Source organism: Amphiura filiformis, chromosome 14, assembly GCF_039555335.1.
Source record: "Amphiura filiformis chromosome 14, Afil_fr2py, whole genome shotgun sequence".
NCBI classification, from domain to species: domain Eukaryota; kingdom Metazoa; phylum Echinodermata; class Ophiuroidea; order Amphilepidida; family Amphiuridae; genus Amphiura; species Amphiura filiformis.
Genome location: NC_092641.1, coordinates 48,758,615 through 48,782,202, shown reverse-complemented (window position 1 = coordinate 48,782,202; position 23,588 = coordinate 48,758,615). Strand labels below are relative to the sequence as shown.

The following is a 23,588-nucleotide window of genomic DNA, read 5'->3' as shown; positions in this document are numbered from 1 at the left end:
CATTTTGAACAAGCTCACTGGATCCAGACGGGGAGCTCGACCAGACACTCTCAGAACAACAGCATTGGCCTTATGCTACTCTAGTGCTGAATATGACTGCCCAGTGTGGGGAAGATCAACTCATGTCAAGAGGGTGGACCCAGCACTCAACGCATGCTGTCGACGTATCACTTGATGCCTCAGATCAACACCGACGGAGAGTCTCTACAAGTTAGCTGATATAGCCCCTCCAGATGTACGTCGACAAGTGACCAGCATGCAAGAGCATGAGCGTCAGACCACTGATATGAAACACCCCATGTTCAATCAGACTGCTGCACCCAAACGCCTTAGATCCAGAGGAAGCTTCCTAAGCAAAGTTCATCCTCTTGGGACAGTCTCCAAGGAAGCGGAAAGACTCACCCTGTGGAAAAAGAGATCTGACAATTCACCAGCTATGGGACTGCAACCCAGTGAGCAGCTACCACCTAGAGCTGAATCCACGCTGCCTGAGTGGCGGTGTCTCAACAGACTAAGATCAGGGGTCGGAAGGTGCAAGGTCGCTTTGCAGGAATGGGGATACCAACCAGAAGGACAAAACACTATATACCTGTGAGTGTGGAACTGTTCCACAGACCATGGAACACCTGCTGGTCTGTCCACAGATGGAGCAACACTGCACACATGAGGACCTAGCTGAATTCAACGATTCTGCTCGTCACTGCGTCAGCTATTGGCTTGGGCGCATTTGACCCTGCGCTTGGACACGCTAAGAAGAACTTGGATCTTATGTTGAATTTTGATGTGCTCAGGACGAATCCATCAATAAAACAGGATGAGTATAGCAATAATTTTGATACAGCTTGTACAACACAGTGGCCTAGCTGAGATCGGAGCATTTGTAAAAATTTGACGCATGTGTGGCTAAAGTAAGTCATTACCTTTTTGCGTTGAACTCAAGAATGGTATCAGTTATGGTATGTCGATCACACATAGGTCAAACTATACCTTTTCTCTGAATCCTAGAGATGTAAGGAATATGCTGTTATGGTTTTAAACATTTGACACATAATGTGTTAACCTATGATTGACATCTATACTCTATTACTTGAGTTCAGATTTGTTATGCCATGTACATTTCTGCTGTTGAGTATAATTTTGTTTGTGTGTGGGAGGCTCATGGATGTGTTTACCTCGATGAGTCTCTCACACACTCTACACTGGCATCTCCATCTTTGGATGGAGATGGTTGTGTACCTTTGCATTTGGTTTGATTCACAAACCATGCCATATCTAATTCCCCTTGTTTTCACTGGGCTGTTTCGCCGTGCACTCTTTTCCGGGCTCCTCTCAGCCTTTCTCCTTGCCCGATCCACCTTCTGAATTTTTTATGCCATACGGTATTCATAGTTTTCATTAACTCTACTAATGCACCGCTCGCACCACCACCACCACAACCAGACGTGCAGACGTATCATCTTCTACTACAAAGCTGGGCAAATCACCATACTCACTGATATCCAAAAAAAATTTCAGCAGATCTGTGTAAGAAGCTTCTATTTGTTTAAATAATAAAAAGCCACATACTTTTACAGATGATGCGGGATCCGTAATTGGTTCATCTCTAACCGACTGAAAACTAAAACACACATTCCAGTCACGTGTATCCATACTGTTCATTTTAAATCAAATAACGTTTGTTGTTAAAAAAAAAAAAGGAAAAAACACCTTGTAACCTTTTCAAATTTACCTCCTATCACACAAACAGTGCCAGAGATAAGTTTCCCAGCCGCAAATTAGTATTATTTGATATGCCACAAGTAAAAAATTGTAAAATCGCCTATTTTAAAGATGGCGACCAACGGCCATTTTGGATTTGAGATTCAAATGGCCATGGGTTTCAAAATAACCCCAACAAATAATTCCTTACCCAAAATAAAGCCAATTTCAACTGTTTACGTGTGTTTGTAGACGAAATGGTCCAAAAGTTAGAAAATACCATATTTTGGGTACTAATTAGCATAATATATGCCAATTATGTGGTTTATGCATAGAGATTAATCTTTTCCTCTTGGCACGAGGAGCATCCATGCCAAGTGGGATCTTTGTGCTAAAAATGCAGTGTTCACCAATTTTCACCCCTTAGCAAATCTACTAATACTAGCCATGTAGCAAACGTGACATTTAATTTTAATCCTGTTATTCAAATATAATGAATATTTTTACTGCAGATAAACATGATAAATCAGGGGTCGTACAATTCTACGGTGCATCAGACACCAAAAGGATGACGAGGGTTTTGACCTCTACAAAGTGCGAGAAACAAAAGAGTGCAACAAGGCAGGAGTGATTAAAATGGCAACATGAACATAATGAATGGGGTACCTGCAGATCAATAGGATCAAAAGCTTTCAGACAAGAGTGTCACGGTCGCGGTGACCTTGGAAAACTTAGTGTTGATGATTTTACACTTTTGTTTAATTTCCGTTGCGTGGGCGTGTGGCGTGTCCATTTTTGTGAGTTTCTACCTAGCCCTGCATGTTTGTTTTTGGCCGGGGACGGACTCTGCGGTAAAAATACGAGTGTATGCATACTGTCAGAAAATCAGTGGGTCAAAGATATAGTACGCACTCAAACATTATTTTAGCATTATATTCACAATTGTGTTGCATAAAATTAAGTAGACCAATATGATTCTAACAAGATAAACTGAAAGCAATATCTTTTGCACAGAATTCAATCGGATTTGAAAAGTAAATTTAGTGACAGTTGAAACTCTGGTGATAACACTTTTACAGTGAATGATGGGAAGTCCTTAAATCATCCTCTGTTTTAGGGTTCAGTAATACCAATAAACTGAACAAATTATTACATTCATATTGTCCACGAGAATCCCTCCATGTGACATGTTTTATGTTTGTTTACGCAAAAAAGGCAGGAGAACAGCACTTTAAGGTGGCAGGATAATACACCAATAAATCACAAACGATTTCTTTAGGGCCAGTGACCAAAACACTTTCATGAGTGAATACCCCCGGACGGATTCCGCCATACAGATCAGTCACGCAGATGGGACGGAACGAGTTCAGTTGGCAAAATGAAGTCTATCTGCTGGATGGTATGTGGAGTGATGGTGATGTTAGGAGTGGGCTACGCCACTGGAGAGGGTAAGACGTTGATACCAATTATCGACTTTTGTTTAAAGGCCTGTTCGGAAAATCGTAAAAATCATCCAAATTCAGTTTTTACACAGAATGTGCTAACATGGCCTGCTAGTGGCTAATGCGAAAGCCGTGTATTGAAGACAAATCTTTTACATGAAATTGCATAATCTAAACTTAAAGGGTCAGTCCATATCAAAACAGATTGAGTGTACACCCACCCTCTTGGATTTTGCTCTCCTTTGGCTCAGGGGTACCTTTCATGGATCCCTAGGTGAGGTCACAAGAAAAAATTCAAATTCCATTTCGTTTGCGAATGGCGGGCAATCAAAGTTTGGCGACCTTGACCAACATTGGGAATTTAAGGTGTCCAAATGACAAAGCGCTCTCTTTGAGAGGCATTTTCTTCTTAATTAAATCAGTTGTGACCCTCTTTTTGAATGTGGTCACTCACTGGCTGTGTCTGAAATGCCTAATGCCAAAAAAGATTGATTTCGGAATTTCGTTGGGATTTCAGAGAGGGTCAAAATCAGCACTTCGTACTGTTCAATCAAATTATCTTTGATTTTGAAGGACCAATGATAATGTCACAGTGCACTTATAGGTCCTAATTATGTTCAGAATGGATTAACCATGTGCCAATGTCTATGAGCAATTTAAAAAAAGAGAAATTTCTAGACCCCCTACAGAATTTTAGGCCCCCCTAAAGTGGTTCAGCCACATATGGCGCTTAAAATCGGCAAATTTTGACACCTAATAACTTTAGGTGTACACCAGATATGAATTTCTAGTCTTTTGCATCTGAAAGAATGTAGTCTAATGTCACTAGGAACATAAGATTTGTTTTGTATTTTTGTGTTTTGATACTAAGTTGATGGTCCCAAAAATCCCAATTTTGACTAATAATGTACAGGTTATGGGTACAAAATGTCAATTTCAACATACCCTTTTTTCTATTTTTGATCATTGTCTTATTTATCCTGTTATTACATAGTTAACAACGTTTGATTTTGGTGTCTAATTATGTTTTCTTGCATGAGAATACAACTACGCAACTTAAAAACTGTACAAGGAACCAATGACCTCCTTATTACAATATGGACGCTTTTGGCAGACATATTGCAAAAGAGGGTCATCGGTTCCTTGTATAGTTTTTTAATTTGCTTAGTTGTATTTCTCATGCAAGAAAACATATATAATTAGACACCAAAATTACCAAAATCAGACGTTGTTAACTATGGTCAGAATTCAAAAAGGTCGTTGACCTATGAACATTTTTCGTCATAGTGCCCTCCTGAAAGGTCTGACACATACCAAACTATACATTTTTGGAATCCTCATGACCATACGAGTGATTTGATATATTACTTGACATAATTGGGAGCATTCTGAAAATTTGACCCCATAACCTGTACTTTGCATGTGCATCATTGCCAGGAAGTGCATTTTTGACCCCTTAAAAATCCATACAGAGGATTAGAAAGTAGTTTTTCTTATTACTTGACTCAAGAGCAACTTGAAATATCAGGATAAATAATACAAATGGCTATAAAGTGATCAAAAATATAAAAAATATCATACTAAAATTGGCATTTTGTACCGTATCCTGTATGCATGGTATGTTAGGCAAAAATGACTATTTTTGAAAGCGTCAACTTAATACTAAAACACAAAAATACAAAACAAATCTTATGTTCCTAGTAACATTAAACTACATTCTTTCAGATGCAAAAGACTAGAAATTCATATCTGGTGTACACCTAAAGTTATTAGGGGTCAAAATTTGCCGATTTTAAGTGCCATTTGTGGCTGAACCACTTTAGGGGTGGCCTAAAATTCTGTAGGGGTCTAGAAATTTCTCTTTTTTGAATTGCTCATAGACATTGGCATATGGTTAATCCATTCTGAACATAATTATGACCTATAAGTGCACTGTGACATTATCATGGGTCCTTCAAAATCAAGATAATTTGATTGAACAGTACGAAGTGCTGATTTTGACCCCTCTGAAATCCCAACGAAATTCCGAAATCTATCTTTTTGGCATTAGGTATTTCAGACACAGCCAGTGAGTGACCACATTCAAAAAGAGGATCACAACTGATTCAATTAAGAAGAAAGTGCCCTCAAAGAGAGCACTTTGTCATTTGGACCCCTTAAATTCCCAATTTTGGTCGAGGTCGCCAAACTTTGATTGTCCGCCATTCGCAAACGAAATGGAATATGAATTTTTTTCTTGTGACCTCACCTAGGGATCCATGAAAGGTACCCCTGAGCCAAAGGAGAGCAAAATCCAAGAGGGTGGGTGTACACTCAATCTGTTTTGATATGGACTGACCCTAAAGTAGAGAAATTAGCTACATGCATTTGAATTGAATAGGGCTACAGCTTTGCCAATACTGTTTCCATCGTTTTTGCCATGGCTTATCCTTCCCTTTTAAACAATTTTACTTACGCACATGTTTTTTACACTTTCGCTGGGCCTTTAACTCGGTCTTGAATCTCTGAACCAAGCTGATCGATCACTCAATACGACACATATTCACATTGGTGAGATACTTAATATATTTACCTTTTTCAGGGCCCTAGTCCAGGCTGAAGTTCAAGGGCTCATTGGCTATCCGGATGCGTATTTATTTTTTTTGCAGCCATGATGGGCGGCAATTCGCTAAACTTAAACCTAAGGGTTAGTGGTATTGTGTCCCATTATGGTTGTATAACAAGAAATTAAGTTATCGGGATTCTCATATATACCCCACACCACACCCCCTGTAATCTATTTCTCAGTTCAAACCAGTAAATTCAGTCCAGAATATTGATAATCACAATTAAATTGTTGTATCAGCTGATTATCGTCTGAGGTATCAGAACAGAGACGGCCACGTTAGTGTAAAACTGTTAGCAGTTGACGAGTTACGGTGCAATGAACATGATGAATGTCAAACGTACATGCATAGTAAATGATTCATGAACCCATATCGCACAGTGTCATCGCCCGATATATTCATGGCAGAAATCGTCATGGTAGGTTGAATCCACAGCCACGCATGGCCATTTTGTTCCGACCTTTGAGACGCATAATGAGCCGAGGGACATCCCGACTAAGGCTACTGACAATAGCCGGGTAATTGATTTCTCTGTGTAAGTGAGCTTGTATATGCCATGTGAGGGGGTGCTCACACTACGCTGTGTGTGACCTCTGTGTGGGGGTGAACATGTATACGCCATGTGAGTGAGTGCTCACATCAGAAAATCAGAATATTTTTTGTCAATTTTTGAGTTCAGGACGCACGCTTCTTTCTCAAGACGCAAGCTAACGACTATCATATCCGTTGAACATATATATTCAAGTGCAAGGAACCACATCTGGTTTCTTTAGACGAAATCATTTACGGGAGATATTCATCATTTTCTATCCCGGTATCCAAAGATTTATCGTCTGGATATCAATCGTGCATAGCACATTCACGTGTATCGATCCCGGGTATTCATTTCAGTGTCTCTGGCTGTATAATGTAATTATTAACCGGGCGATGTCGGTATGTATCGTCACTTTGCTTTTATTGCGTACCTTATTTTTTTGTAATTTTGAAAACAATTATAAAATATGGTTCAAGTATGCATTTAAACATATTAATTCAAAAAAGTATAAAATATGGTTCAAGTATGCATTTAAACATATTTATTCACCAATCTTTACACAAGAATAAATGATAAGACAAATTAAAAGAAATAATCAGAAATGAAAAAAAAATACGAAAAATGAGTTAGGCATATATCGCAGAGTGACGATATATAAGTGCATGAAAGTAGGTGTCTTCATCCCTGTCTCATTATCTACAAGGATACAGTCATTTAATTTCGACACCCATAAAGCAAGATAAACTCTGATGCAAATAATATGCAAACAATGCCCTTGTCACTGAATTTGGCCCGAATTCACTCTCTTTATAATTTTTTAAAGTAAATTAGCATTAATTTTGTCCTGCCTTATCAATTTTGTCGTGCGTTATAGTATAGGACTGCCATCATACGCTTTTGGCTTTTGTGTTCACTTTTTCCTTGAATTTAACTAGTGAAATGTCAAACTTGAAATCATATTTTGGTGGCATCCAAGCAATTACCCCGGCAATTAAAAAAATAAAATAAATGTAGATATTTATATAGCGCTTTATGCCGTAAACAGCCTCAAAGCGCTTTACATTTATTCCGCCGTTATTAGAATATGTCGGAACCACATTTGCTGTCTACAAATGGCGCAGGGTTCATCAGTACAACGACTGTGACTACCCCTAACAGCTTCCCATTGCACCTGGGTGGGGTGAGGCAAGCGTGATAAAGCGCCTTGCCCAAGGGCGCAACACGGTGCAACACGGTGGCGGGACGGGGACTCGAACCCACGCACGTCAAGCAAGCTCTGAGATTATGAGTCCAAGGCCGTAACCACTGAGCCACCGTGCCCTTACATAGGAACAATAATGCAATTTGTAGATGATAAAGCTATGGTGATGATCATGTACAATTTCTAGAATTGCCGCAAGTCCGAGCGTATAATGTTATGAAGATGATGAACAGAAGAGGAACAAGGATGGATCCCTGAGAAACACTTGCAGATGCCTTCTCGATTAATGTGACTTTTAAAGAGCGATCAAATAACCTTAAGGGGGTACTACACCCCTGCCCAATTTTGTGCCTATTTTTGCATTTTTCTCAAAAAATATAGCGCATTGTTGACAAGTAAGATATGTATATTATAGGGGCAAGGACTGCAACTAATGCACTGGAAAATTTATTTCAGCACAGACAACAGTTGTGGAGTTACAGTCAAAAATGAGGGAAAACCAATATTTGATCAATAAATCAATAACTACTTTCCTTGAGTTGCTGAATTTTCAGTGCAGTAGTTGTAGTCCTTGCCCCTATCACAAACATATCTTACTTGTCACCAATGCGCTATAATTTTTGAGAAAAATACAAAAATAGGCACAAAATTGGCCAGGGGTGTAGTACCCCTTAAATGTCTAATTATGTAGCTGCTGGGTAGACAACTGTGCTAGAAGGCCAGAGGTAACACACCCTCTTGACGGCTTTGCTGATATCAAGACAAATCATTGTTGACTCCTCTCTATCCTGAGGCATTGGGCTACAGATCAAAACATTCAGAGGTGGATTGGTCAGCTGAAAGTCACACTGCCGGTTCGTCGGATTTAATATCAGATCATGACTAGCCCCGGGCATGACTAGATGGTGCCGCAATGGTAAATTAGTCTAGGCTTTACACATAGACAATCACAATTTGCATCAAAATATTGATAGCTTGATCTTGCGTTTTGGGTGACGAAATTACATGATTGTATCCTTGTAAATTTTAAGACGGGGATAAAGACAAGTTTTTTTGAAAATAATGTTCATATTCGTTGCTAACAATGTCTTGCCGGCGCGGCGGCCCTGAAAAAAATAATTCATACCTTTATAAATTATACGGATTCGTGTATCGTTTACGTGTGCGTTTCAATTAATTTAGCTTCATGTCACGTCATTTCAGCATAACGCGTCACACTCTAATATTGAAGTGCCCATCCCAGGCTCGAATTTATCTTTAGGGGGGCCCTGAGCCAGGCAAAAATTTGGAGCTTAAGAGGAAGATGCACAGGGTAATTTCGTGGTCCCAAGTTTTGGAGGCCCTTTGCCCTAGCCCATCTGGGCCAATGGTAAATCCGGGCCTGCCCACTCTCCCCCCAATATTACATTCGATTGAAAACAGCCAAACCAGATAACCATGTTAGATCAAAAATTAAAGTACATCATACATGTTAGTATTTTATATAATCTTCAAATTCATTTCATTACAACTCACTGCGCTCTTTTCAGTGCGAAATAAATGTATATGATTGTATTTATTATGATTGTTTTTTTAGTGTGAAGCTTGGTGTCTACCATTTTTTTTTGATTCAGTGGGTCCAAATTGTTACAGCTTTATAGTATTTTTTATTTGAAATAGGTTGTTTGTATTTTACAGCTACCAAGCATCCACCTTGGTAATGCGTGTTACGGTAGGGTGATTATATCCATTATCACGACTAAAATGGATAAGATATGAATTCACAGCATGACTTTGAACTGACCCCAGATTTGTATGCGAGTCAGTCAACTTGAAAAGAAAATTTGGTGGGGACAAAATTGGTGAATACGTTGCAAACAATTATTCAAGATTATTAATCAAATTTATGAACTTGTTTTGACAGTAAGATTATCAATACATTTCTATATGAAGAGTTTGGTTCCAAAAGGCATTAACTCCAATGGCTGCTTTGTGTAAAGTAAAATTCATTTGAAGATATTCCTAAGAGTAGCAGTAACCTTGCCAATCTAATAACATTGGACCACTAGAATAGTTATATAACAACTATCTTAAAAAATAATTGCAAATCTCTTTAACCTCCCACGTGCGAAGAAGAAAATAAATAAATATATAATAAAATTATTATTTGTGTTCCAAAAGGCACTAAATCCAATGGCAGCCATTTTAAAACTTTGCATTTGAGAATTTTTAGGGGACAATATCAGTGGCGGCACCATGATTTTTTTTCGGGGAGCATGGGGGAGTGAATTTCAGGGTGGTGGGCAAAATCGACAAATTTTCTACAAAATTGCCGAAAAAAGTAGAAATTAAAAGTGGGAGAGAGGTGCAAATTGGGGGGAGAAAAATATTTTGGGGAGGGGGGAAATTTCCTCCCCCGTTGCGCCGCCACTGGCAAAATCTTATGTTGAAAATAGTGATAAAATAAGCTAGAGTTACAAACATATTCATTCCTTTTGGAAGCAAACTTCATATACATTCATTTAGAGTCACCTAAAGTGTTGTAAGGGTACTATTTACAAATGAAAGGGTCGTCGACTTTATACACTAGTTAGGCCCATTTAGTGATTTTTTCATCCGGACGATCTTATAAATCATCAAAATTCAATTTTTAGGACCTTTTTCATTGTCATAGAATGTGCTAACATAGCCTAATTGTGGTTCAGCCGAAAACCGTGTATTCAAGACAAAATAAGGCATTTATATGAATAGGTAATTTATTGACAGTATTAGCTACATGTATTTGAATGGGCCTTCAACTTCGTCAATACTGCTGTATCCTTCGTTTTTGGCAAATTTTCATTTGAAAAATACCAAAAGACAACATGTATGACTTATCCTTCACTTTTACGCAATTTATAAACAATTTTTCCAGGACAATACATTAAAAATAGTGTAAACCCATTGTTAGGGTAACTAATCATGTTACATGTCATAGAACCATTGTTTGAAAGTTGCATAAGATAAGATTTGAAGCATGCATGCTCTTGAAACGGCCGTTCATAATAATTTTTTACAGTGGTCTTTGTAAAACAATTATTTTTACGGGGGTCCAGGTATGATTAGTGGCGTAAAGACCACGGTGATTACTATTGCAAAGTGAAGTCAAATCCGGGATTATTGGAGTGTCGATTTCCATTTACTTATTTTGTTTATTTGTTGGTTTGTTTTTGCATACAGCATCAGAATGCTACTCTTTTCCTCTACTTTAGCCGGGACTGTAGCCTTCAATTCAATTCAAGAAACATTTATTTCACAACTTCAATATAATACATGATATAATGACAAATGCCAGAATTAGCGAAACAATATCATACAAAAATATTTAAGCAAATAGTCTATCCGATCACAAGCCCACTGTTGACAGTCGAATGCGATCACGGTAGAACAAACAACCATGTGATTGGGGAAGAGACAGGACAAAAGTGAGTCTGAGATAAGAAATAACGAAGTGGCATCAATGAAAAACCTGAAAGGAGTTGTGGGCAACACGCGCGGAGCAAGCTCGTGGGGTGCGGGTTGCCGGCAAACAGTACAAAAAATGAAAACATTCAAGGGTCTGCGGTTGAACAGACAAACTGAAAAAGACAAGACATTAGAATAGAGAAGTAATTCATTGGTAGAGCACCAGCGCAGTCACCTTCGGAGCCTTATTTCACCCTTATACAGATGAGCACTCCATTATAATGCCTCTTTGAACGTGTGAAGTAGAAGATGTGAATAAAGTAGTTTCACGTTGTCATTTGCCATATCTAGGATCACAATGACTCCACAATTAGTCAGTTTTTATCATAGGGAAGTCATTCATTGGTAGAGCACCAGCGCAGTCACCTTAGGAGCCTGGACAATTCTTTGTATTTATTTTTTATTTGATTTTTGATTGTTTTTTCTATTGCTCAGAATGCTACTCTGATTCACTTGGACGTGAATATCGTGGTACAGTTAGTCAAACCATACATGGCACGGAATGTCAATCCTGGACAGAACAAGAACCCCACGAACACGACCGTACACCAGAAAACTACCCGGACACTGGTCTTGGCGAACACAACTACTGTCGTAATCCGGATGATGAACCCATTGGACCTTGGTGTTACACTACAGATCCTGAAACTCGATGGGCATACTGTCCCGTAGGTCCTGTGAATAAGACCTGCAAAACTGGTAAGTCTCTATTTGACCATTCCAGTTGAAATCCACACACTCCCTGGAAGACATTGCTGTTCAGTATAGCTTTAAGTAAGCTTACAGCTCCTTGAATATCGGCACTGCATGCAGTTAACCAACAAATGATTCACAGTTTTATTAAACCAACCCCGTGTTGTGTAAAGCAGAATTAACCAACGAAATGGTTAAAAGTTTTAAGATGTCGGATAGTAACGTTTGTACAGTATTTTTTGTGGGACATGAGAGCACATCAGATACATCATTGCATTCTAAATACGAGGAATGTCCTTCTGATATCAAATAATTTCGATTTTTTTTAAATTCGCGATATAGCCTAATACAAAATTTTAATATGGCAAATTATTAAAATTGATAGTTTTAACCTAAATTTTTAGGTCTTTTGGGGGAAAATGTATATCTTCAATACGGAATAAAATTGTATATCATAAAATCAGCCATCATTTATATTTTGTAATTTGTTAATAAATCATAGACACTAACACTATGGCTGTCCAAAGATTAAAAAATCTTCAATACGGAATGTCAACATTTTCAAATGTTGGAAGGCTTTTCCTCCAAGCTACATACACATTATCATTAAATTTGTAAAGTTTATTTCGAGGTCTGTAAAATATCGACATTCAAGCATCTTTTTAATAAAGCGGACATTACTAAATTACACAATTAAATATTAAAAAGGCGAGCATATCATATTAAACAAACACAGGAACAAGAAATTACGGTCCATGCTTATAATCACGCTACACAACTTCGCGACTTGATTCCAACTTCTCACCCATTCTTTTGCCTTAAGATGAAATCACAACTGAAGACGCTGCATATTGGAGTACACAAGCCCGAGAGGAAATCCAAGCAGCTCTTAAAGCTAACGACCGTCTCAACATCAACATTGCCAAGAATGTGGTGATAATGGTCGGTGATGGATTGGACACGACTACCGCTACTGCAGCGCGGATCTTGAAAGCCGGTGTTGATGGTCAACTGACCTTCGAAACTCTTCCATATCTTGGAATGCTTAAGGTAAATACTACATGCCAGGACTTCACTATAGTAAGGTGACATGCATGTGAGGTTGTAACTTTTTACATGGGGATCTTTTGGGTTAAACATTGTGTGAAAAATAAGGGTCTTCGGAGACAAGTGTTAAAAATTTCTTTCGCAGGCAGATGCAAAAAAAAAAAAAAATCAGGGTCTTCTGCGGATATATGCCAGAAACTTAGGGTCTTTTGTGGCAGATACTGACAATTCCTTCGAGGTTAGATCCTGAGAATGGGGTCTGTTGGAGGGAAATGGTAATAAATGATGCCTTTAGGATCTTTTTCTGGGGTATATTATAAAAAATCGGTCTTTTGATTGTAGAAAGAAACCATGTGGTTTTTGGGTGGAGATGGGGTCTTTGAGAAAACCAGAAAAATATGGGGGCTTTGGTGTTCAAACGGGCAAAAAACAGGGGGTATACGGGAGTGCACATAATGCTCATCTAATATTGAGTGTCCCGGGTACAGTTTGATAATTATATCAACGATAAATTCATGCTGACTCGACATCGCAATTTCAACGATTGAAATGATGGTCGGATTTTAAAGTTTGCGTAACATCGACTCGACGTCGAATGGATACGCGTCTGCATTTTGAACCTGATGTCGGCCAAATTTGAACCGCATCTTATCATATTTTGTCAAAATGTCACGCTGAAATGTATTTAAAACTGGTCTGAGTTGTGTTAATACTCTGCATGCTAGCCATAGGCTTCAACATAAGAAGTCCCCAGTTTTTAGATATTTTCTCAAAATACCAAGAGCTATCTCAAGAACCACTGAACCAATACTAGGCTTGTTTGTACCCATTTTAATGCATTTTACATGCTGATTCCAAATATGGTCATGAAAATTCACATTTCTGAAATTTTTGAATTTAAAAAATAAATAAAAACTTGTCGTCTGCAGTCGACACCCGCGAGTTTAAAGATTGATATGGTTTCAACCACATTTGAATAAGTTGAAATCAGGTTTATGATCTGCGCGTTGATACGTTAACGTTGATTTGTCAACTTGTGCGAAAGTTGTGCCTACTGGGAATTGTTACTTTGTATAGAGAAACATTAATTATAATAAACCCAATCGCCATTCTAACTTCCGGTTTTTGAGAGCAGTTTTGGGACACTTTGACCTCTGATATATCGGGAAAATTGACATAATTATTATTAATATTCTTATTATTGTCATAATGTTGATCATTAACAATATCAAATAATTAATTTATAAAATACTAATATTTTTTATATTTGTTTCAATTATTGTAAAACATTTTAGATTATATTTTGTACGTACAAAAACCCAATATTTCTGAATTTTCTGAAAGGTCAAAGGACAAAGTGTCTTAAAACTGCAAAAACTGTCCTACAATGCATTGCAAACTTCCAATGCCGATTAAGGACTTGTTGAAATGACGTTTTTATGTTATGTACTCAATATATCTATGATCAGCGACCTGGCTAGAATTTCATACTTTTTCTTTTACGTAACCATGGCAACTTGAGTTTTGTATTGGATTTTTAAGATTTTGTTTTTTTAATAATTGGCATGATTGTCATTAGTATGCTATGACTATATTTATAAATACGTTTTTTTTTATAAACCACCTCCGCGCTGCCATAACAGCTTGTAAACAGTAAGTCTCAAAGTGACATTGTACATAGCGGGTGGTCTTCCTATACATTTAAATGTAAAGGGGGAACAACATGAGACTACTGTGCAACATTTGTTTTATTCTGTTCAACTTTGTGATTATATTGTAAACGTTTCCGTCGTTGAATATTTTTATCCGTCGTCAAATACTTTCAAAATGTTGTTTTTGATAACATATTACAAATTCGGAATCCGCAATGTGTAATAATTTTACTATTCAATTAATACTTTAAATTGATGATATTTATCTACAGAGTTCCTAGCCTTTTATGTATAGTGGTCAATGCATGAGGATTAGGTTACGCTTGCTTGTCTTGGTATGTCGTGCCCATGGGTCACGTGCGTATTTCTAAATACGTATTTATAAATATTGTCGAATGCCACTGGTCATGCACTCGTCCCGGATAGTCGGTTACTTGTTTTGCAAAATGTATGGGCTTTGCTAATGTTGCTCTAAAAAGTTTCACCAATTTGCTCAGTGATTTCCGACTTGTTAAAACATTCGATATTCTCATTTGCTTTCCCGAATTTCGGATTTTCGTAGGTCTTTGGGAGCTGACGGCGTTTAGGTATTATTTAGGTAGAGGCAAGTGGATCTTTCGGAGCTGCGAACGGTTAAAATCAAGCTTGAACCCCCAGAAATATGAGGAATGAGCAATTTAGGTGTCTTTTATGTATGTTTATTACGGTCCAAACTCTGCTGGGGGAATATACCCGTATTATACGGGTATAGTCATTCGCGTTAAAGTGGCTCCTGTCTCATAGTAAGTAATCAAATTCCTTTGAATACTACAATGATTTTTGTTTTGTTTTGCATTGAACAGACATACAACTTCGATAATCAAGTTCCTGATACAGCTTCCGCAGCAACGGCTCTATTTAGTGGAGTCAAGACAGCTCAGAACACTCTCGGTGTTGACAGTAACGTTATATACAAGGATTGCAGCACTGAAGAGGAGGCAACGGTCTACAGTATATTAGACGATTTCGTCAATGCCGGTAAGAATAAGCCCAATCGCCATTGTGACTTCCGGTTTTTGAAAGCACTATAAGGACACTTTGACCTCTGACATTTCGGGAAAATTACTCTAATTATTATTTATTTTTTTATTATTCTAATAATGTTACAATTAAAAATATTTAAATAATTAATTTATATAATAAATATATTTTTTGGATTTGTTTTTATTCAAGTAAAACTTTTTTTATTATATTTTGTATGTACAAAAAACAATTTTCGTGAAAGGTCAAAGGACAAAGTGTCCTAAAAATGCAAAAACTGTCCCACAATGCATTGCAAACTTCTAATGCCGATTTGGCTTATTCAAATAGGCTATGTGGACCGACCGAGTACTCCCATGCAGGCAGTGGCGTATAGTTAGGCACAACATCTTTTTGTCCTATAGCGCTATCGGTGTCCGAAGAGGTACCGATGGCACCTGTTTTGATCATACCCTGAACATCAGTGCATTCGTTGTTAATTATTATGCTTGACTCCAGGGAGTGATGTTAAGAGTCATCGGTGCCTAACCTGGCACCGGTACTTCTATAGGACTAAATTCGATGTGGCGCCTTAGGATGACTTTTTTCGGGGGAGGCCATGTTGTATTATAAGGTTATTTTTTCATATATGGCAATTATGATTTCAGCCATTTTGTTATGATTATATATATATATGATTATGTCATAAGTAATGCATTATACACAGTTATATGCTGGCCATTACGTACATGTACATTTCAAATATTATTTCTATATCACAAAATGGAATTTGATCGTCTCGAGTTATTATTTGTTCTACTGTACATTTCATATACCTACAATTCAACAACACAAGTGCTCTGTCACCACCAAATACTGCACACTGTGTATATCATTATACTAATAATTAAACCTTTTTATGTTGAGCACTGTTTTTTAAATATTTTGCTTTGTGATATTCGGTGTTATAGACGGACCACAAATCCAAATGCAATAATTATAGTAAAAAAGATGAAACCAATTAAAAGGGCATTTCGTGATCCACAACCTCATCCCCCACTTTTCTCAAAAAAAGTTGAGATTTTTATCACGAAATACTCCTTTAAATTATACGTAATTATACTCCTGCAGGAAGATCCACTGGCATTGTGACTACAGACAGTCTTGCAGGCGGAGGTCCACCATCTGCTTTGTATGCACATTCTGCTAATCGTAGATTGCGAAATGATGCTGACCTAGTAGATGCAGATGGGTGTATGGACCTAGCAGCACAATTCTTGGAACGTGCGGCTGACATGCAGGTATTGGAGTGTGCCCTAGTGGTGTTTGTACTAAATATGTAGACAAATAAAGCTGACACACAAGCATGGTGTGGGTCTATAAAGGAGATCCCATGGCTTGAGGTGTTATTTCCATCCCCATTGCATGATTTTTATCGGGAGGGCAAAAACGCCGAAAACGAAGTGTTTGAGTTAAATGGCTAAAACCGGGCAAATGTTGCTCTTCGGGCCTGTCACGCCATCCGAAAAAGCACAAAAACAGGGTAGACTTTGCGGCCAGTGGCGTGCGCAGACCACCCTTCCCCATCCACTATTGCTGGTAAATTGGGGGGGGGGGGGGAATGCACACAGTCGGGTGAAAAATTGGGATTCACCTATTACGGCTAAAGGAACGAGGTCGAGGGAATCGAGACCCCTAAACCCCAACATATAGGCCTACACAATAATACAATACGTTAAAATAGTATTTGAAGATTTGTTGTTATCCACACAATCATTTCAGTAGAATCCATTCAAAATCATTTCCCTCCTTATGCATGTTATGATTGTTATCCTATTTATAACTATTTATACATCTGTTTAATTCAAACAGGTTGTTCTAACCGGTGGACGGCAAGACTTCTTACCAGAAAACACTGCTGATCCAGAATACCCGGATGTGTTTGGTCAGAGGACTGATGGTCGTAACCTTATCAGGGAGTGGGCGAGAGCTCAGCGTAATGATGACGCAGAATACGTCTGGAATTTACCAGATTTTAACGATGTAGACTCCGAAACTACAGACTATCTTCTCGGTAAGTGCTCTGGTTGACAGGCATGCGTTTGTTTTACTCTACAGTAGTTCGACAAATCAAACCCTAAACCTAATCATAACCCTAAACGAAACATTAACCTTATTGAGTCATATGCAATCAGGTCTTTGTTGTCGATTGGCTGTCGAACAAATCTAAATGGTTGTTTGATGGCATGTAAAACTTCGTCATTTTTAAGAAAAAGTAAACACCGATGTCGCTATTTATCTTAACTCGTATTTTCATCTTTACAAAAATCTTTACAATGTTAAAAGTAGCTAAAAATGTATATATTAGTGTGATAGCTGTTGGTATTGTCCAGGTCTAGAATTGAACATAATTATAAAGTTTTGTTAGAAAATTTAATAAATGATCACATCAACAATGATGATCAAGCAGATCGAGGAATGCGCTCTGTTAGTGTAATGTGGTAAAAGCTATTTTATTTCTTACTAACTCGTGTGTCCATGCAACGTCCAAAGTTTTTGATCAGCTCAGCCGTTCGCATAATTGGCCAAACAATGCGAGCACTGGTTCAATTTTTGGTCTGTAAGTTATTATGCTATTTGCAAAGATATTCACTCTAAAACATTCCAATATGCCAAGACACCTTTTTTTAATCCTCTATATGTTTTACACATTCATCTAGTGACATTATAATGTGTTGGTTCAAAAAACCCTTCTCTACAACCTGATCTTTGATTAATGAATGGGGGTTATTGAACTATGACACAGACGATAAGACCAGTTTGGCTCATAAAGTTGTTTCTTAGCCGTTATCTCAATCGTTAAGGCGTGAATGCTTATCGTGGAAACATTGAGCTACCTTGGCAAAGAACGAACTCGGGGAGCTGATCTCGGCTGCGATCAATATAAAGTCTACAGGCTGAATATGGTTCGCGTTAGATAACTCTGTAGTCCGATTGTTAATTCTTTCTTTTTGGGGGGCGGGGGGGGGGTGAATCTGATAGAAGTGGGGTTTGGTGGGTGGGGTTCTTGCTTAAATACTCAGTGTAGTTATCAAGAGGGCTCCAACTATTGCGTTTCGCAAATTCTCTATACTCAAAGAACTCAGCCTCTTGTCACACTTTCACGATATCCGACGGGTACCTAACAAGCGCTACGAAGCGTGACTCTTCACACCTTACGAAATGCTTACTAGCGTTGCGTTGCGTTAGAGTTACTTAGGTTACTATTATTTCCTCTTACTTAATAAAAAGAAACGAAACAAGTTCGATTTAAAATTCTACCAAGGATCGACCGGGGTTCGAACCAGCAACCTATTGATCCATAGTCGAGGCACTACACACTATGCTACAAGTGGTTGTGCTAGAAAGCCGTCTACTTATAAACCCTAATTTATACTAGTATATTACCAATGAAAAACCCTAACCCTAACCCTACCCCTAACCCTAACCCTAATCCTAATCCTAATCCTAACCCTAACCTGAACCTGATCATCACACACTGCGCCGGGCAAAACAGGTACGCCGGGCAAAACAGGTACCTGATCGACGCTACGAAGCGAATCCCAAAAACACCTTTTGATCGCTACGAAGCGAGCTAAAATGATATGATACTTATAAAGAGAGGGCTCTCTTCATGTTACTGTAAGATTTGAGTTCGCTCCCGGGTCGTCAATATTTTTCGGGGGAGGGGGAGCGGTCACTGGATTGGGAGTGTTTTGTGGACAGAGAGCGATACTGATATTTAACAGTAACATTAAAGGGAGCCCTCTCTTGTGGGGAAATTAATGGTGTACTTTAATTGAGAGCGCTATAGTGGTGCATAGGTGATTTCATAAAGCAGACAGTGGTATCCGGCAGTGATATAGATAGATCCAAGTTGAATGAATTGAAAATAACAATGTACATGAAGCATTGATTAATACTTGACTATAGTATTGCTAAGATAATAAAAAATAAATAAGATAAAATAATATAGAGATCACACAAAATAAAGTGAAAAATAAATAATAAAAAAGACCAAATATCGACTATGATAGCCTAGGTTCGCGCCTGTATAGAACTGCGTCCTGATGTTAATGTTTTTGGTGTGTCCTGGGTCAAAGTGGTCCGTAGCGACCTTCTGTAAGCGACCCCTTCTGGCATATCGTTCTCATCCGATCGTTCGCGCATGGCTTCTATAATTAAAGACCGAGATAAAAAGAATTTATCGCGTCTGATGTCACTGTCAATTACGATCCTTGATTGGTTTACACAGGTTAATCAGCGCGTAAAAGGAAGACCGATCTATCTGGTGCTGATCGGAGAAAAGGAATAGCAGCAAATGGCGAAAAAGTCCGTACTTTTACAAGGCAAAAAGCAGCTTTTCTAGGCATTGTGGACATGGTGCCTTCACCAAAGAAAGTTTCCTACTATAAAGACCTAACTTTTGAGATGGTTTGCATGTCGAAAGGTGTAAACAAACCGTGCTCGAGTTTGATTGACAGATGACGTCAGACGCGATAAATTCTCTTTATCTTTGTCTTTCATTATAATAGACCTTTTCAAATGGAAGTTTTCCGAAGTTTGTTATGGATGACCCCATTTACAATTCCGGGTCATCGACGCTGACACGAACGCAACTATTACGTCTGAACACAAATTTGCGTGAAAGACACGGTTGACCATGACGGTCAAGCGTTGGGTATGCAAGAGATTGATATTTATATATTGCGAAGACCACACGAAAACCAAATCAAATGTGCCGCAGACGACAAACACTTGCATTTTTCTTTCTTTTACTGTCACATTGTGAAGTGCCAAATAGTTGAAGTGTTAGTTCAATACCTTTAGAAAATATTTCTCTGTGATGATGACTCATGTTGATTTTGGCTAAATACGTTGAATTTTCACTCAAAAGGATACGCGATTCCGCTTGATTCATTGTGCACCAATTTGACCCCAAAGCTTACTGAATAAATACACAGCGTCACCATCCCTATATCTTTGTTCCTCCGTGGTTGAATAGTTTCGAGATAAAAGGCTGAGCACTCCAGTCAAAGTATAACACACCACCTGTACTTGTACCTAAGACTACCACCTGTACGATAGATTCATAACCTTTCTTTTCCACTACGCATATATGCATGCTCTGCTGCAATCTGCGTATGCTCATTACCCTTTTCACGTTTTTAACTCATGCACATTTTCATGCCAGTTTATGTTTTCAAGACGCAAGCAGGAAATTCAATACGCAGAGCAAAGGTTATCAGATTGTTTCAACACATATATTCAAGTGCAAGCCTTTCAAAAGTCTTGTTCACTAGCAAAAAATAACGACATATATTCAAGGATTTGAGATTTTATCATATCAATAGTAAACACACCAGCTAGCATAGGCCTATAGCACAGTAGCGTGGTTGTGCCATACAATTCATATCAATCCAATTAGGGAGCGATCGTTATTTATGGCAGGGGGGGGGAATGGGTAAATTTAGGGGGAACACGAATTTTTTTTTTTGGTCTTGAGGGGGAACCTGAAATTTTTAGTTGAACCAGGAGGGGGATTGTTAAATTTTAAATGGAGAAAATTGGGAAAACAAGGGGAACGTGAAAATTTTGAGCGGACGCGAGGGGGGAACACGAAATTTGTTGTCGATATTTTTGCCAAAACACCCATTCCCCCCCCCCTGCCGTAAATAACGATCGGTCCCTAAAATGCCATGAATGTTTTAACAAGAAAATTTCTGGAAAACAGCATGACGAGTAAAATATCAATGATTTTCGGACACCCTGTATGATGACTGTTTCGCTGTTTTTGCTTCAACATATACCTGGAGATTCGTATCTGTAGCCTGTCCTAGCACGATCAGATCAGATTAAGATTGATTTAGGGTTAGTGTTCCGATTTAGGCTTGCTGATTAGTGTTAGAATTGTTGATTAGGGTCAGGTTCGCATTAGGAATAGGGTTTTTATAGGGCTAGGCTCGTGGATAGGGATAGAGATACGGCAAGGTCCGAGGATTAGATATGGGTTTAAAATAGAGTTATAAATCAAGTTAGGGTTCCGGCTTGAGTTAGGATAGAGTGAGGCCATACATGATGCTGTAGAGGCCCATAGACAACGTGTACACAAAGACTAGGTTTTATTTTACACGTGACTATAGGCCTTACATGCGCCTTAAAGCTTAAGCAAAATGCCTAGCCTACAATCCCCGAAATATGTCTTGAAACATTAAAGCGTCTTTAGGGGAAAATAAGTCCCCCCACTCCCCCGTGCAATGTTGAAACGTGCAAATGTGTTCAGCGTGTCTCCAAAGTGTCGCAACATTGAATGATGGGGGGTGGGGAAGGGAAAAGTGTTAATTGATGGCCCAGCTTTCTTCTAATTCCAAATATTCAACATTTTTATCCACATTAAATATACACTTTTGATTTTATTCAAGATGCCTAAAGCGTTTCAAGGACATATTTCGGGGATTGTAGGCCTATACTGTATTTACACGTATATGCCTATGTACAATGTTTAGGGCATTTATCACCAACAAAATGTGCATGTGTGTCTATTTAACAAAGTGGCATGTCTATATGATCATCAACATTGATTTTTCATCACCATTAAGCTTTCTATATGTATACGCAGGCAAGCGAAGGTTGTTGAATTTAGAAGCCCTGAAATCACATAAACCAGCCGTAAACCCAATACTAATGCCACAAGTCCCCTGCCACCCGTTACTACCTCAACGGGTTCTAAAACATACCTTAGTAGTCGAAGAAGATGCACGTTTTCTTGCCAGGGCAAATACAGTTAAATATTGAGAAATGTAAGCAAAAAATAGCTAGAAAAGTCTCCATGACGAATATCAGATCCATAGAATTCAGTGTTTCTATAGGTTAAATACCACTAATTGTGTATTACACGGGTTTCAATGGGAAAATGCCTAATTTCGGGTGGAATTTTCTCATATTCAGAACTCTCACAGTTCAATGCCACTAATATCAGGTGAAACTATGTGATTTAGATGCCAAATGATCAAAAATTCAACATAGGTTGACCTGAGACTTTTCTTGTTTTAACGCACTGAACCGTAAACACCTTAAAATGACAGTGCGCCCTCGAAGCTGAAAGTTACAATATGATAGGGCGAATATTTACTAAAATCCGAAGCCGTGCGTATGAATTTTGGTACTATTACAACAAAAATGTCATATAATGAGAGAAAATGTACCATTTTGAAGCATCAAACTCTAGAAAGTACTTTTTTTTTATATAACTGCCCGTTTCTATTCATCGTTATGTATTCTTCTCCCGTGCATTATTTTCGTGAACTACTTCGCGTGCAGGTTTATATAAACCTGCACGCTAAACAATACATTATCTAAAACCCGCACGCTAAATAATAGATTTTAGATAATACGTGCACGCTCAAATACTAGAAATACTACTTTCACATTACTATATAACTTATATAACTATGTTCGATATATATACCACCAAAAAAGTACGAATATACATTCTGTGGTGTTAAAATAGTTATAGGGTATGGTATGTTTTCATGCGCACTTTGTAAATCATAGGTTACAAACTGTTCTATTTTGCAACTATCATTGCCATAAATTATGATTAATGACCTCAAAAAAATCAAACATCAAATGAGAATAATCGAGCTCCTATTAATTAAAAAGGGCTAAAAACAGGTGGACCATAATTATACATTGTATAATTATGGTCCACCTGTTTTTGTAATGGTGTCATCTTGTATAATATACAAGATGACACCATTACAAAATATTCAGCATTTTACAAATGAATTACATGTACGCCTATATCTAAGACAACGCCCGGGAAACATACACTAGTATATATAATATCATGATCATGCTTTATAATACTGAACAAATTGGAAAATTCCACTGTCGTGTGTTTTAACAATATTAGTAGATTTTAAAGTTCAAATTGTAGAACTATAAAGTCCAGTTGATATTGACATATAAGTTTATTCTCTCATCTCCATTCACCGTAGTGCTACATGTAGTGGGACGTCAAAATCGATTGTTTCCAGGTCAACTGCTTCTCTCTGTGTTCGAAACCACGATATTAAATGATCATAACATAAAGTCAATTGGTTACAAACCATGCGTGAATAAGTTACTAAAGTATGACGTATGGCCCAATCGATACCATTGATAGCTAACTTATACAGTGATTGATTTTCT

General features: G+C 38.1%; 1 protein-coding gene across 2 annotated transcripts in view; it reads left to right on the top strand.

Moving 5' to 3' along the window:
• Positions 1–3,023: 3,023 nt before the first annotated feature.
• LOC140170227 (alkaline phosphatase-like) overlaps positions 3,024–23,588 on the top strand; it is a 43,572-nt gene continuing 23,007 nt past the window's right edge. For both annotated transcript variants that reach the window (XM_072193561.1, XM_072193562.1), the window contains exons 1-6: positions 3,024–3,146; positions 11,401–11,664; positions 12,482–12,708; positions 15,200–15,374; positions 16,488–16,657; positions 17,229–17,430. In XM_072193561.1, coding sequence (XP_072049662.1) covers positions 3,077–3,146; positions 11,401–11,664; positions 12,482–12,708; positions 15,200–15,374; positions 16,488–16,657; positions 17,229–17,430 — 1,108 coding nt within the window. In that variant the 5' untranslated portion in view covers positions 3,024–3,076. The remainder of the gene's footprint in view (positions 3,147–11,400; positions 11,665–12,481; positions 12,709–15,199; positions 15,375–16,487; positions 16,658–17,228; positions 17,431–23,588) is intronic.